At 43.3% G+C, this 13,683-nt stretch overlaps 2 protein-coding genes across 7 annotated transcripts in view; one reads left to right on the forward strand and one right to left on the reverse strand.

Moving 5' to 3' along the window:
• The window catches only part of CDC14B (cell division cycle 14B), a 141,363-nt gene extending 132,444 nt beyond the window's left edge, over positions 1-8,919 (forward strand). The window contains exon 15 of one of the 3 annotated variants that reach the window (XR_001885468.1): positions 8,577-8,662. Coding sequence is in view for 1 of the 3 variants with exons in the window: in XM_017871489.1 (XP_017726978.1) it covers positions 8,577-8,643 (67 nt within the window). In the remaining 2 variants the exon portion in view is untranslated. Of the gene's footprint in view, positions 1-250; positions 355-8,576 lie in introns of those variants that run through there. The other 2 variants (XR_001885469.1, XM_017871489.1) reach the window with 2 other exon arrangements.
• The window catches only part of HABP4 (hyaluronan binding protein 4), a 39,840-nt gene that overhangs the window by 2,248 nt on the left and 23,909 nt on the right, over positions 1-13,683 (reverse strand). For 3 of the 4 annotated variants that reach the window (XM_017871498.1, XM_017871499.1, XM_017871496.1), the window contains exons 6-7: positions 4,466-4,637; positions 1,107-1,292 (exon numbers count right to left, since the gene is read on the reverse strand). In XM_017871498.1, the coding sequence (XP_017726987.1) occupies positions 1,107-1,292; positions 4,466-4,637 (358 nt within the window). The remainder of the gene's footprint in view (positions 1-1,106; positions 1,293-4,465; positions 4,638-13,683) is intronic. The other variant, XM_017871500.1, reaches the window with a different exon arrangement.

Here is a 13,683-nt window from a genome sequence, read left to right on the forward strand (position 1 = left end):
ACAGCTTGTGGGGGTGGGGACAGATGCCAGTGAAGAGGCAGGAAGCGCTGGGTCTCAGCGGTGTCCCAGCACACGCCCCGGAGTGCTGCAGTGGCCAGAGCTCCGCTATAGGAAAGGAGGATGTGTTTCCTATCTCAGAACAGAGCCTATTTCCAGCCTGGCCCCAAATATACCCCTACCCCCACCCCCCCCAAAAAATTGTGTTTTTGCTCCTGCTTAAGCAAAACCAAACCACAGATACTGCTTCCAGGGGCTGCTCCCTAGAGCGAGGAACTGGCAGCAAGAGGAGCACTGCCAAGACCAGCCACAGAGAAGGGGTGTGTGCCACAGGGCCTCAGAGCTGACTTCCAATGAGTAAGTGTCCATACCACATTAGGAAGCACCTACTACATGCCAGGCACTGCATGGCACTGCATAAACTGATAATGAGCAAAAGCAGCCGCCGACTACCAGCCACACCAGTGGGAATAAGTCACACACGGAGATCAGGCTTCAATGAAAAGAAACTCCTTTGCTCCGAGACCTTGACCGGTCTAGGAGATGTGATCAAAGAAACCTGTGAGGACGGGAGGTTGGAAGGATGGACGGAGGCCACAGGCAGAGGCCAGGGGTAAGGAGCATGCTGTGTCGAGCGCTAGAAGCAGGCAGCCTTGGCTGAGGACGGTATGAGGCCGGTGAGCTGGGGAGGGGTTGAGGAAGGTCCCCTCACAAAGGGCTTGAGATCTTAGGAAGGATTCTGTTCGCTCTGACAGCATCACTTGAGCCCAAGGTATACAATCAGGCCACAGGGAGCAAAATGTCAGGTGCTCCAGTTCAATCCCAAGCCTGGGGATCCTGTCTAATGCAGATGAGAGTGAGTTTTTCTCGGATCCTGGGAGTGCCTTCACAGCAGACCCTGGAAGCCAGGGCTACAGAATGGTCCCTGGCCAAGATGTCCGTGATGCTCCAACACCGTCCAAATGCCCCAACATCAGGCCCACGCTAGCTACAGGAAAAGTCACTGCAGAAACCAATGACCCTCTGAAATAGACCATCCTGGGCCCGGGACACCGTCCTTATTTACTTCCTTCAGCAAACCATTCGGGATTTATAATACAGACACCTACCACCACTTCTGCTCTGGGTCCATAGTTCTCTGCCCTCCTGATCCTTCCCCGGCCTCCCCGCGTGCCTCCTCTGGCTCCACGCCCGGGACGAGGGAGGTTGCCAAAATTAATCTCCAGCTGGGATGTGATGTCATTGGCGGGTTTCCGGAAAACATGGGAATCGTCCTCATAGTCATCTTTTACCATCTGAAACACAGTTACAGCATCCAACATGCACAAGCCCATAGCCATCCCCACACTCATTTGGCTTAGTGGCTGCAATGTGCTGCACAGGAGCTAAAACACCGTCAGGGGCTAGACAGAGCCACTCTCTGGATGTGTCTCTGGCCCTGGGCTGCAGAGCTGGACAAAGGAAGACAGCACTGCTGTTCCAATTCCAAGACAGTGAGTTCCGTATGTTTTGCAATCCCACATTCTTGCAATTACAATCTTAATCCAAACATCTTTGAACTTATGATTTCAAGTGGGACCAAATTTCTATCACCTGAGCAGGTTAAGATGTAAGATTCGGCATGACTAATAATAGCAAACAATATACATGTTTTATATCTAAGTGTATTTTGCTGAGACAAAAAAGTTTTCATTTTTGCTTATTTTCTGTCTTATCTGTTCACAAATGCTTTGATAAATAAGGAAATATCTCCTTCCCAGAATAGAATTTAACAGAGAAATTCCTTTCAGCATGGGTGCTGACTCTAAGTACCACGTGCTAGAAATCACATGATTTATAATAAACAATTCTCACTCAAAATATAGAGAAATGTTATAAAAACAACAGAGTATGGTTACCTGAGTGTTCTACCAACACTGCACAAAGTGTTGCACAAAGCTGCTTTTTAAGAACTGCTTTCATTAAAATTCTCTATCTTGTGACAACTATATTAAATAAATAAATTAAATCTGATCCAAATTTGATTTGGCTTCAACTCATAATAATGGTAACACACACACACACACACACACACACACACACACACACACAAACCCACTTTAAGTAAAATAAAAACCTGCAGAACAGAAAATACGTCAACGATCTCAGATGTGAATCTCCAAAGTGCCACAACATTAAACATGACTACAACCAGGAAATGGAACCAAGTTTCCACAAGCACATCCACACCTTTAGGCCATATGCTCATGGCAGCCTTCACGCTTAACATGTGTGTCCCCTTTAAGGTCTCAGGTTAAAATATAGCAGAGGCTTTAGGTAGTTGGATGCTTAGTGCTAAAAGGTGAAGAAAACAATCCAGGAGCACTGGCACTCTGTAAAAAGATAAACACACAAAAAATAGTAACAGGCAAAATAACCAACTCTTGCCTCTTTGGCACTCAGCAGGGAAGCCCTGGTAAGGTCTCCCTGGGGCCCTGCTTTGAGCCGCCTCCCACTGCAGGAAGGGGCAGGAAGGGCCTCGGGAGAGTGGAGCAGGGAGTGGACACAGTCTAAGGACATACAAAGGCTTGGGCTCCACTCGCGGCTCCAGCTGGCCCTGGCCAAAGTGCTTTAGCTGCCCAGTGCCTTACACGGGGCTGTTACTAGGTGTGGGCGTTGCTGGGAATTCTAGTGCTTTTGACTCTTCAGGTGTCCAGAACAAAGTAAACCGGTGAACCCAAGATCAGGCTTGTGTTGCTTTAAGAACAATTCCTAGCTAAACGCTTCAGTCCTTTAAGATGAACAAGGACCAAGATGTGTGCTTCACTGAGGCCAAGCTCGATGACTCAGCTAACCCACTTGCTTCACATATCCTGGGAGACCTCTGGCGCCAGGGAGGGCGAATCTGCTGTGGATTAAGGAACAGCAGCTTCTATTTTTACCTAACATGTCAGCTGCGCATTTCAATCCTGGCAGCACATTTGTTTTCGAGAAAATTTTACTTACAATGCCTGGAACAAAGAAGAACAAAGGAAGTGGACAGGTAAAGAACCAACCCAGCCAGCTAATGGAATCAGAAAACGCCTCCCAGGGATTGCCAAGGAAATAAAGCTCTGGCCACCTAAGTCTACAAAAAGCCATTTCTCATGGAACAGCGCTCCAGACTTACTAGTAAGGCCTCCTACAGCTCGGACTGACCAAAACAAGAGGATGGGAGAGAATCCTGTATCTTTTTTTTTTTTTTGAGATGGAGTCTCGCTCTGTCGCCCAGGCTGGAGTGCAGTGGCGCAATCTCGGCTCACTGCAAGCTCCGCCTCCCGGGTTCCCGCCATTCTCCTGCCTCAGCCTCCAGAGTAGCTGGGACTACAGGCGTCCGCCACCGCGCCCGGCTATTTTTTGTATTTTAAGTAGAGACGGGGTTTCACCATGTTGGCCAGGAGGGTCTCAAACGCCTAACCTCAGGTGATCCACCCGCCTTGGCCTCCCAAGAGCCCTGTATCTTAAATGACCCCCTAATCAAGGTATTCACTCAGAAAATGAAACTAACCAAAGTGTCAATGACAACTCTACAACAGGATAGCATTCCTGAGATTGCACATGAGAATCAACGACTAATACCCCACAGAGAGGAAGAACACTCACTCCCACCTCGACACAGCGACTGGATCAAGCTGTCACGGAATGATACAGATTCAAACCCCATAATGAGAATGCTTCAGTGGACCTTGCCTTCAGTTCAGTAACTTAAGTAGGGGACTCAATGACCCAGTGGCATCCCTATCAACACAGGCTGCTGGATGTTTCCCCGACACCTCTCCCTGCAAAACTGAAGCTTCTGAGAAGAGCCGGATGGACGCTTTGAGCAATAAGGCCTCACAACACGGAGGGGCTCCCTGCAACCCCCGCAGCACACGCCACTGTGGCCTGACCAAGCAGCCAGGCAGTTCGGGGACTCATTTCCCGCCACCTCTGCAGTTAGGCAAGGGGCGCAAAGCTGCTGAACCAACATGGGACAGGCGTCAGAAGAGCATAGAACCTCAACCACAGTTTAAAACGTCATCAACTACTCAGAGTGAAATGCTCTCATCAAAAATCAGAGTTGAAAGTAAAGTAAACTAATCAGGGAAAACAGAGTGTAGTTATCCTTTGAACAACTTTGAACTGTACAAGACACAATCTGTAACTCTCGCTTGAGAAAAATGAAATACAATGAACACACAGTATGTGTACAGTCCCAGCACAGCCCCGGGAGGAGTAGAGGATACACTGTTCCTCTGACTGCTCTGTGCTGCTCTCAATACATCAAGTTTCAATTCCTTTTCTTAATGAACAATAAAGATACAGGAAAATTAGGCATAGATCATCTCTGATTAGAAACAAAAGCGCCAATTACTAATGTTCCATTTTCAAGATAGAAGTGGAAAGGTCCATTTCACTTCCAGTAAGGTAAAAGTAAAGATGACCTCTACATACGAAACGTAATGCTTACATCATCTCTATATTTTGACTTGTGAATCACCACTGCTTTGGAAGGAACAGAGGATTCTGGTTTCCGGATGTTAAACTCAGGCTTTGGTCTGGTCTGTTCTTGAAGATTTTTCCACTCATCTAAAGTCATCTCTTGAACTTGGGTTTCTTCTTCTACCTCCAACTCAGGAATTCTATAAAGAGATGTATAATCATAAAGAATAACTTTTAATGGTATGAAAATGTCTACTTTATTAAAGAAAAAGTTATAACCATTTATTCTACATATTTTTGTGGTACTGCATTTCAAATGCAAGTAAGGTAAGAAAATCTCTGACTCACAAGCTTCCATATTTCATTTTCAACATTTATGTCATCACTGCCAACAGAAAATACTTCCTGTGTTCAAAGCAATCTTTGAAAAATGGGAACATCACCATCCTGATGACATTAACGTTACACTTCAGCACTCCATGACAGACAAAACAAGGTAATTACGGAAAACGAGCTGCAATAAAATACAGGAAACCAGAAACAGAAGTTTTAAAGCAGTGGCTCATAAATGCATACTTTTGTAAATATCCTCTTTAATGAATTTTAAAAAGAAAACAAAAGACAGAAATATAGATCGAGAGAAAATAATTCAGAGTCCAGAAATAAACCCTCACATTTATGGTCAATTGATTTTTTTCCCAACCGTGGTGCCAAAGACAATTCAATGGAGAATGAAAAGTATTTTCAACAAATGGTGCTGGGACAACTGGATATCCACACCAAAAGAAAGAAGTTAGACCTACCTCACACCATAAATACAAGAGCTAAAATAGAAAACTCTTAGCAGAAAACCTAGGCAGAACCTTCCTAACCCGGGATTGGGCAGTGGTTTCTTCCACATGACACCAAAAGCACAAGCAACAGAAGTACGTATGTCGAACATCAGCAGACACTTTTGTACGACAAAGGACACCATCAAGAAAGTAAAAAGACAGTCCACAAAATGGGAGAAAATATTTACAAATCATATATCTCAAAAGGGACTTGTAACTAGAATATATAAAGAATCCTTTATGAAGAGCCAGGCGTGGTGGCTCATGCCGATAGTCCTAGCTACTGAGGGGGCTGAGGTAGGAGGACTGCTTGAGGCCAGGTGTTCCAGGCTGCAGTGAGCTATGATCACATGTGTGAATGGCCGCTGTGTTCCAGCCTAGGCAACACGGTGAGACACTGTCTCTTAAAAAAAAAAAAAAAAAAGAATGCTTTATGAATTCTAGATACAAGTCGTCTTTGATTGAGACAAATGAACACCCTCCCCTCAAAAAAGGCAAGGATCCGAATAAACATTTTTCCAGAGAAGATATACAAATAGGCAGTAAGATGTTGCACCTCATTAGCTATTAGAGAAAGACAAGTCAGAACCACAGAGCTGCATCATTCCACACCCAGTGGGAGGGTTAGAATCAAAGACATTTGACAGGCGTTGGGGAGGACATGGAGAAACCGGAACCCACACACACTGCCAGTGGGAAGGTGAAATGGTGTAGCCACTTTGGAAAGCAGTCTGGTGGTTCCTCAAAAATCTAAGCTAAGTTAGCCTCTGACCCAGAAATTTCACTCCTGGGTTTTATACCCAAGAGAAATGAAAACATACATCCACATGCAAACTTAAACCCAAGTGTTTGCCGCAGCGCTATTCATAAGAGCCAAAAAGTGAACACAACCGAGATGTCTATTAACTAATGAGTGGATAAACCAAATCTGGCAGACTTTTTGGAATATTATCTGGCAATAAAAAGAAACAAAGTATTAATACACATCACAACATGAACAAACCTTAAGAAAATGATGCAAGTGAAATAAACCAGGCAGAAAAGACTTCTGTGTATGATTCCATTTACATGAACTATGCAGAGGAGCCAGGTTCACAGACAGGAAGCAGATGAGTGGTGGCCAGGGCTGCAGGGAGGGAGGACAGGGGGTGAGGCTGAATGGGCACAAGGTTTCCTTTGGGGATGATGACCGCGTTCTGGAGCCAGATCATGGTGATGGTTGCATAACACTCTGAATGTACTAAATGCCACTTTAAAAGGATTAAATTGTAGATTTGAAAATCACCAAAAAATACACACACACACAAAAAAAAAGGAAATGAAGACTGGCACATGCTACAACATGGATGAAACTGAAAACCCGATGCTAATAGTTAAAATAAGCCAGGCACAAAAGGAACATTGAACGATTCCACTTAGATGAGGCACCTAGAATAGGCACATTCATAAGCACAAGTAAAACAGAGGTTACTACATGCTGAGGGGAAATGGGGAGTTAGTGCTGAATGGATATAGAGTTTCTGTTTGTGATGAAAAAGTTCTAGACCAGGCGTGGTGGCTCACACCTGTAATCCCAGCACTTGGGAGGCCGAGGCGGGTGGATCACGAGGTCAGGAGTTCGAGACCAGCCTGGCCAACATGGTGAAACCCTGTCTCTATTAAAAAATACCAAAAAAGTTAGCCGGGTGTGGTGCCAGGTGCCTGTAGTCTCAGCTACTCAGGAGGCTGAGGCAGGAGAATCGCTTGAACCTGGGAGACGGGGGCTGCAGTGAGCCGAGATCGCACCACTGCACTCCAGCCTGGGCGACAGAGCGAGACTCTGTCTCAAAAAAAAAAAAAAAAAAAGTTCCAGAGATGGATGGTGGTGATGGTTACACACACTGTGAATGTTACTGAGGCCACTAAACTGTATATTTTCCACTAAATTGTATATATTAAAATGGTAAAAATGGCAATTTTATGTTATTTATTTTTACTGCAATTTTAAAAATTAATAATGTAACATACCCCAAACCATTCATCCATGCATTCATTCGTTTATTCATTTATTTGTCTGAGACAGGGTTTCACTCTGTTGGCCAGGCTGGAGTGCAGTGGCATGATGATGGCTCACCGTACTTTCAACCTCCTGAGTCCAAGGATCCTCCCGCCTCAGCTTCCTGAGAGTAGATGGGACTACAGGCATAAGCCATCAGGCCCAGCTAATTTTTACAATTTTGTAGAGACAGGGTCTCGCCATGTAGTCCAGGCTGGTGTTGAATTCCTGGCCTCAAGTGATCCTCCTGCCTCTGCCTCCCAAAGTGTTGGGATTACAGGTGTGAACAACCGCACCTGGCCTATATACTTAGAGATTTGAGTGCTATAGTACGAGAATTATATCTTGAAGATGTTTAAAGGAAAAAAACAGGCCAGGCGCGGTGGCTCACGCCTGTAATCCCAACACTTTGGGAGGCCAAGGCGGGTGGATCACAAGGTCAGGTGTTCGAGACCAGCCTAACATGTAGAAACCCCATCTCTACTAAAAATACAAAAGTTAGCTGGGTGTGGTGGTGCACGCCTGTAATCCCAGCTACTCAGGAGGCTGAGGCAGGAGAATCACTTGAACCCGGGAGGCGGAGGTTGCAGTGAGCCAAGATGGTGCCACTGTACTCCAGCCTGGATGACAGAACGAGACTCTGTCTCCAGAAATAAACAAACAAAAAAAAAAACAGTAGGTGGAGAGTGGGGAGAGAATCAAATCAGTATCTTCACTGAAGAGCTGATGTAATTTAAGGTTCTATTATAGAAATACACAGATCAATGTTATGAAAAATATAAGCAAAGTCAGTAGAGAAACCTAACCACAGTGCATCCAAAATAGACAAATTTGCAGTGACTTTACAATACCAAGCCAATGGTAGAAAAACATCAAAGAAAAGGTAACATGAAGGGATATGAAGGGACTTTCTGGCGTGATTGATATAATGTTCTGTATATTGACAGGAGTTTGGATTCCACAAGTACATGCATTTATCAAAACAGTGAATTACACTTAAGATTTATACATTTCACAGTATATACATTTTATATCAGAAGAAACTGTAAACAAATATTAAATTCTATTTAGTGATATGTATGTTGAACTATTTAGGGGAAGTATATAGATGTCTATAATTTATTATGAAATGTGAAAAAACATGGTGGATTAATGATGAATACTGAACATAAAATGAATACATAAGATATAAATGGTAGCATTTAGGTAGTGGTAAGTATAGATGTTCGCTATAAAATTCTTTAAACTTTGCTGTGTTTTGAAATTTTCAGAATAAAATGCTGGAAAAATACCAATATCAAAACAGAGATCTCAAAGATACATTGGCAAAAATATTGAAAGATACTAAGACACTGGAACAGCAAATCAATGGAGCCACCCAAACCGATCCAGAAGAACTTGGTGAAAAACTATAGCATAGCAGCTAAGAAAGGAATGAGGACTGCCTCCACACACGGCCATGGAGCACCTTCCAGAGTGAATGAGACAAGCAAGGAGGGGTGTGCAGTACCCTGGAGACCACACAAATACATATGCTTAGCACAGACAGAGATAGAGAGGTTCTTTTTGTTGTTTGTTTTTGAGACAGGGTCTCACTCTGTCACCCAGGCTGGAGTGCGGTGGCGTGATCTCTGGTCACTGCAACCTCTACCTCCTGGGCTCAAGGGATCCTCTCACTTCAGCCCTCAGAGTAGCTGGGACTACTACAGGCATGCACCACCATACCCGGCTAATTTTTGTATTTTTTGTAAAGATGGGGTGGGGGAGGGGTCTCACCGGTTGCCTAGGCTGGTCTCAAACTAAGCTCAAGCAATTCACCCACCTTGGCCTCCCACAGTGCTGGGATTACAGGCATGAGCCACCACACTGGGCCATTTTTTTTTAATTGGAATGTAAGCCAGGAAAAAAACAGGGATAAAAGCTATTTGAAAATACCATATTTTGGTTGGGCATGGTGGCTCATGTCTGTAATCCCAGCACTTTGGGAGGCTGAGGCCAGTTGATTACTTGAGGTCAGGAATTCTACACAGGCCTGGCCAACATGGTGAAATTCCGTCTCTCTTAAAAATGCAAAAATTAGCTGGGCATGGTGGCAGACACCTGTAATCCCAGCTACTCAGGAAGCTGAGGCAGGAGAATCGCTTGAACCCGGGAGGCAGAGGTTGCAGTGAACTGAGATTGCACCATTACACTCCAGCCTGAGCAAGAGTGAAACTCCATTTCAAAAAGAAAAAAAAGAAATCATGTTTTTCAGACTGAACTTTGGAAACATGTAAATATTTTACATAATTATAAAACAGATTTAAATTAAAATTCAATCTCTAAAATTTGAAAGTAAAATGAATCAAAGTAACCTAAATGTTTATGAAACTGGTGATATAACCATCAAGAGAAACTATTTCAAATGATTTTGAAATACAAATTTGGTTACTCATCTCCCTCCTCGACATAGCTTTTCAGTAACTGTGTTACTGAAGGTAGTGTTGGTAATGCTGTGACTGTTTTATGTGCAACGAATGATTAAAAGCACAATGTTACTCAGAACTAGAATTTTCAGTATGTAAGAAAAGGAGAAACAAGTAGTCTAGGTAAAAATCCCGTATTGCAGGCCGGGCGCGGTGGCTCACGCTTGTAATCCCGGCACTTTGGAAGGCCGAGGTGGGCGGATCACGAGGTCAGGAGATTGAGACCATCCTGGCTAACACGGTGAAACCCTATCTCTACTAAAAAAAAATACAAAAAATTAGCCGGTCGTGGTGGCAGGGGCCTGTAGTCCCAGCTATACTCGGGAGGCTGAGGCAGGAGAATAGCATGAACCCGGGAGGCGGAGCTTGCAGTGAGCCAAGATCGCGCCACAGCACTCCAGCCTGGGCGACAGAGCGAGACTCCAACTCATCCCGTATTGCAACTTTGAATTAGAAATATTGAATGAACTCATGTTTTATCTTCTAATGTGTGTGTGTGTCTATTTCCCAGCTCTGTCCACCCAAATGCCCTGGAAACAATCAAGTACCTGGTGGCAGTGGTTCTTTATCAAAGCAGGTTTACTGAAGAAGAAATACAGATGGGAAATACCACGCAAAAAATGTTCAACATTGTTAGTCATTAGGGAAATGCAAATTAAAACCACAATGAGGCTAGACACGGTGGCCCACATCTGTAATTTCAGCACTCCAGGAGGCCGAGGCGGCACTTGAGGCCAGGAGTTGGAGACTAGCCTGGGTACCAAAGCGAGACCCCATCTCCACAAAAAAGTAAAAAATTAGCTGGGCATGGTGGCGCTTGCCACTCAGGAGGCTGAGGTGGGAGGATCATTTGAGCCCAGGAATTCGAGGTTACAGTGAGCTGTGATCACACCACTGTACTCTAGCCTGGGTGACAGAGCAAGACCTTGTCTCTAAAAAAAAAAGAAAAAAACAAATGATGACCAAAAAAACCCATAATGAGCTATATACCTATTAAAATGACTGGAAGTTGTAAAAACTGACCATACCACGTACTGGCAAGGATGTAGGAGAAGTAAACTCTCACTTACTGTTGGTGAGAAAGTAACAATACAACCCTTTTGGAAAAGAGTTCAGCAGCTTCTTACAAAGTGAAATATACGCATACCATTTGGTCCAACCATTCCACTCCTAGGTGTGTACCCAGGAGAAATGGAAGTGTATATTCATATAAACACTTGTATATTAAAATGTTCAGGCCGGGCACGGTGGCTCACACCTGTAATCCCAGCACTTTGGGAGGCCAAGGAGGGCGAATCACAAGGTTGGGAGTTCGAGACCAGCCTGGCCAACATGGTGAAACTCCGTCTCTACAAAAAATACAAAAAATTAGCTAGGTATAGTGGCGGGTGCCTGTAATCCCAGCTACTCGGGAGGCTGAGGCAGGAGAATCACTTGAACCTGGGAGGCAGAGCTTGCAGTGAGCCAAGATCGCACCACTGCACTCCAGCCAGGGTGACAGAGTGAGACTCTGTCTCAAAGAAAAAAAAAAAGTTCATGCAGCTTTATAGCAAAAACTGGAGACCACCGAATGATCACCACCAGGTAAACAGATAAATGGTGGTCTACCTGTATAACAGACTCCTACTCCGCAATGACACATAAGTATGCTCGGAGAAAGAACACAGACCAAAAAAGAATACGAGCTGCATGATTCCATTCATATAAAATTACAGCAACTGCAAAGTAATCTGTAGTGACAGAAAGTAGATCACTGGTTGCCGGGGGGAAATGGGGCAAGAGAGAGGGCCTACAAAAGAACGCTAGGAAATGTGGGGCGATGGCTGTGCTCGTGATTTTGCTCATTGTGATACTTTCACAAGTGTACACATATATCAAAGCTTGTAAAACTACATGCTAAATATGTGCCATTTATTGGATGTGAACTATATCTCAAAGCTGTTTTAAAAACAGACAAAAGACTAACCAATTGACATGTATATTTCAATATTGTTTCAAACGAATTATCTTTCTAAAAAAAGTTTTGAGACAATCGGAAACTGAAGAAGTGTCTTGGTATTAATGATATCAAGGATATTAAAAAAATTTTAATGGAGTAATAGTAGTCCAGTTATGTTATTTAAAAAGAGTAGTAGGTATAACACTGTGAAACATTTATGAGTGGCATATGATACCCTGGGGGAGGCAGAAGTTGACAGAAATATGCGTGAAACAGGGATGGCCATTATTTGGTAACAGTTGAAGCTGAACAACTTACTTACAAGTTCTTTATACTACTAAATTTGTATAATTTTCCATAACATAAATTTTAATACAGAGCTAAAATAAATATTAAGGAATCATAATGTTCTTTAACCTACTTTGACATAATTTTAAAAATCAACAGAACTGAATGCTATAAATTTGGTAATTCTTTCATACTTAAGATGACCTAATAAACTTCATAAATTCCAGAAAATTCAATTCTAGAAAGAATAGATTTTACATTAAGGCCAAAGAAGTACTTGTTATTAACACACTTTGCTTAAAGGACATCATATCTAAACAAAGAACTAGATCAAAAAAGTACAAGTTATATATTAAATGCAAGCTTGAAATTGTGTGTAGACACATAAAGCATCTAGTGAAATTCAGATTAGTTACAAGTTACAGCCTCCTTCAGCAGTATCAGCCTGAAGCTGTTGACTGGAATGCACCTCGTTCAAGAATACAGGCATGGATGCCCCATATCCCCCCCTGCTTATCAGCTGCAGTTTCAACAAGCCACATCGAAAGCAGCATAATATTACCAAGGACAAGCTCCTTAACCCGATTCCCTACCCACTAAAGGTTATGAGCAAACACACACGGTGACAATCCTGTGACACATACCCCATTTCCCATTTGATTGGTTCTGAGTACAGTTTTACTGGCAGTTTCCGCAATGACTCAATATTCCACAGGAAGAGATGCATCCTTCGATTCCAGGAAGGGCTCATGCAGGTATATTTCTAACAACCAAGAGCCTCATAACTGCTATTGTTTTAACGCCCCCATTTTTGAGTAATTCAAAGACCTTCATAGTCCTTGGTTTATTATACAAAACTTTTGGGAGGGAATTTTCTATGACAGTGACTTATGGATATAAGGTGGTCAAATCTATAGTAATGTGACTAATGCTAGATACACATTGGATAGTTATATGTTTGTGTCTCAACATGTGAAATTATAGAAATCACACTGCTTTAACCACCGTTCCCTTTATCTAGAAACGAATGAGACTAGCTGACACTGTACGCTCACCATGTGCCAGTGCTATTCACAATGCTTTATATGAATTATTTCATGACATCAACAGTTAGATATAATTAATATCCCATTTTACAGATAAGAATACCGAGGCGAGAGAGGCCACATAGCGAGCAAACAAACAGAAGAGGCAAGTTCCAATCCTGTCATTGCGTTTCCAAAGCCTACACTCAACCTCTGTGCTCCACCGAGATGCAGGGAATAAGGGGGCAGAGAAATACACCTACATGGAAAACAGTCATGATGGGCGCAGAGGAAAGATGAAAACATCGATTCAGATGTCCACATTTCCATCCATGCAATACCTTTTCACCTGAATAGATGAAAGCGTGCAGCGAATCAAAGAAAGCAGGCTCCAGAAATAAAGTTTTACTAATTGGATATTTAACTGGGAAGTGAATTTAACCTAAAAAGTAAGAAAATCTTCATTGTTTCAGCAAATACTCTAGGAAACCAATTACAATAAAAAATAAAATTTGTGGCCGGGCCCGGTGGCTCAAGCTGTAATCCAGCACTTTGGGAGGCCGAGACGGCGGATCACGAAGTCAGGAGATCGAGGGGACCATCTGGCTAAACCGGTGAAAACCCCACTCTACTAAAAATACAAAAAACTAAGCCGGGCGAG

This window comes from Rhinopithecus bieti, unplaced genomic scaffold (assembly GCF_001698545.2).
Source record: "Rhinopithecus bieti isolate Rb0 unplaced genomic scaffold, ASM169854v2 scaffold_6063, whole genome shotgun sequence".
NCBI lineage: Eukaryota > Metazoa > Chordata > Mammalia > Primates > Cercopithecidae > Rhinopithecus > Rhinopithecus bieti.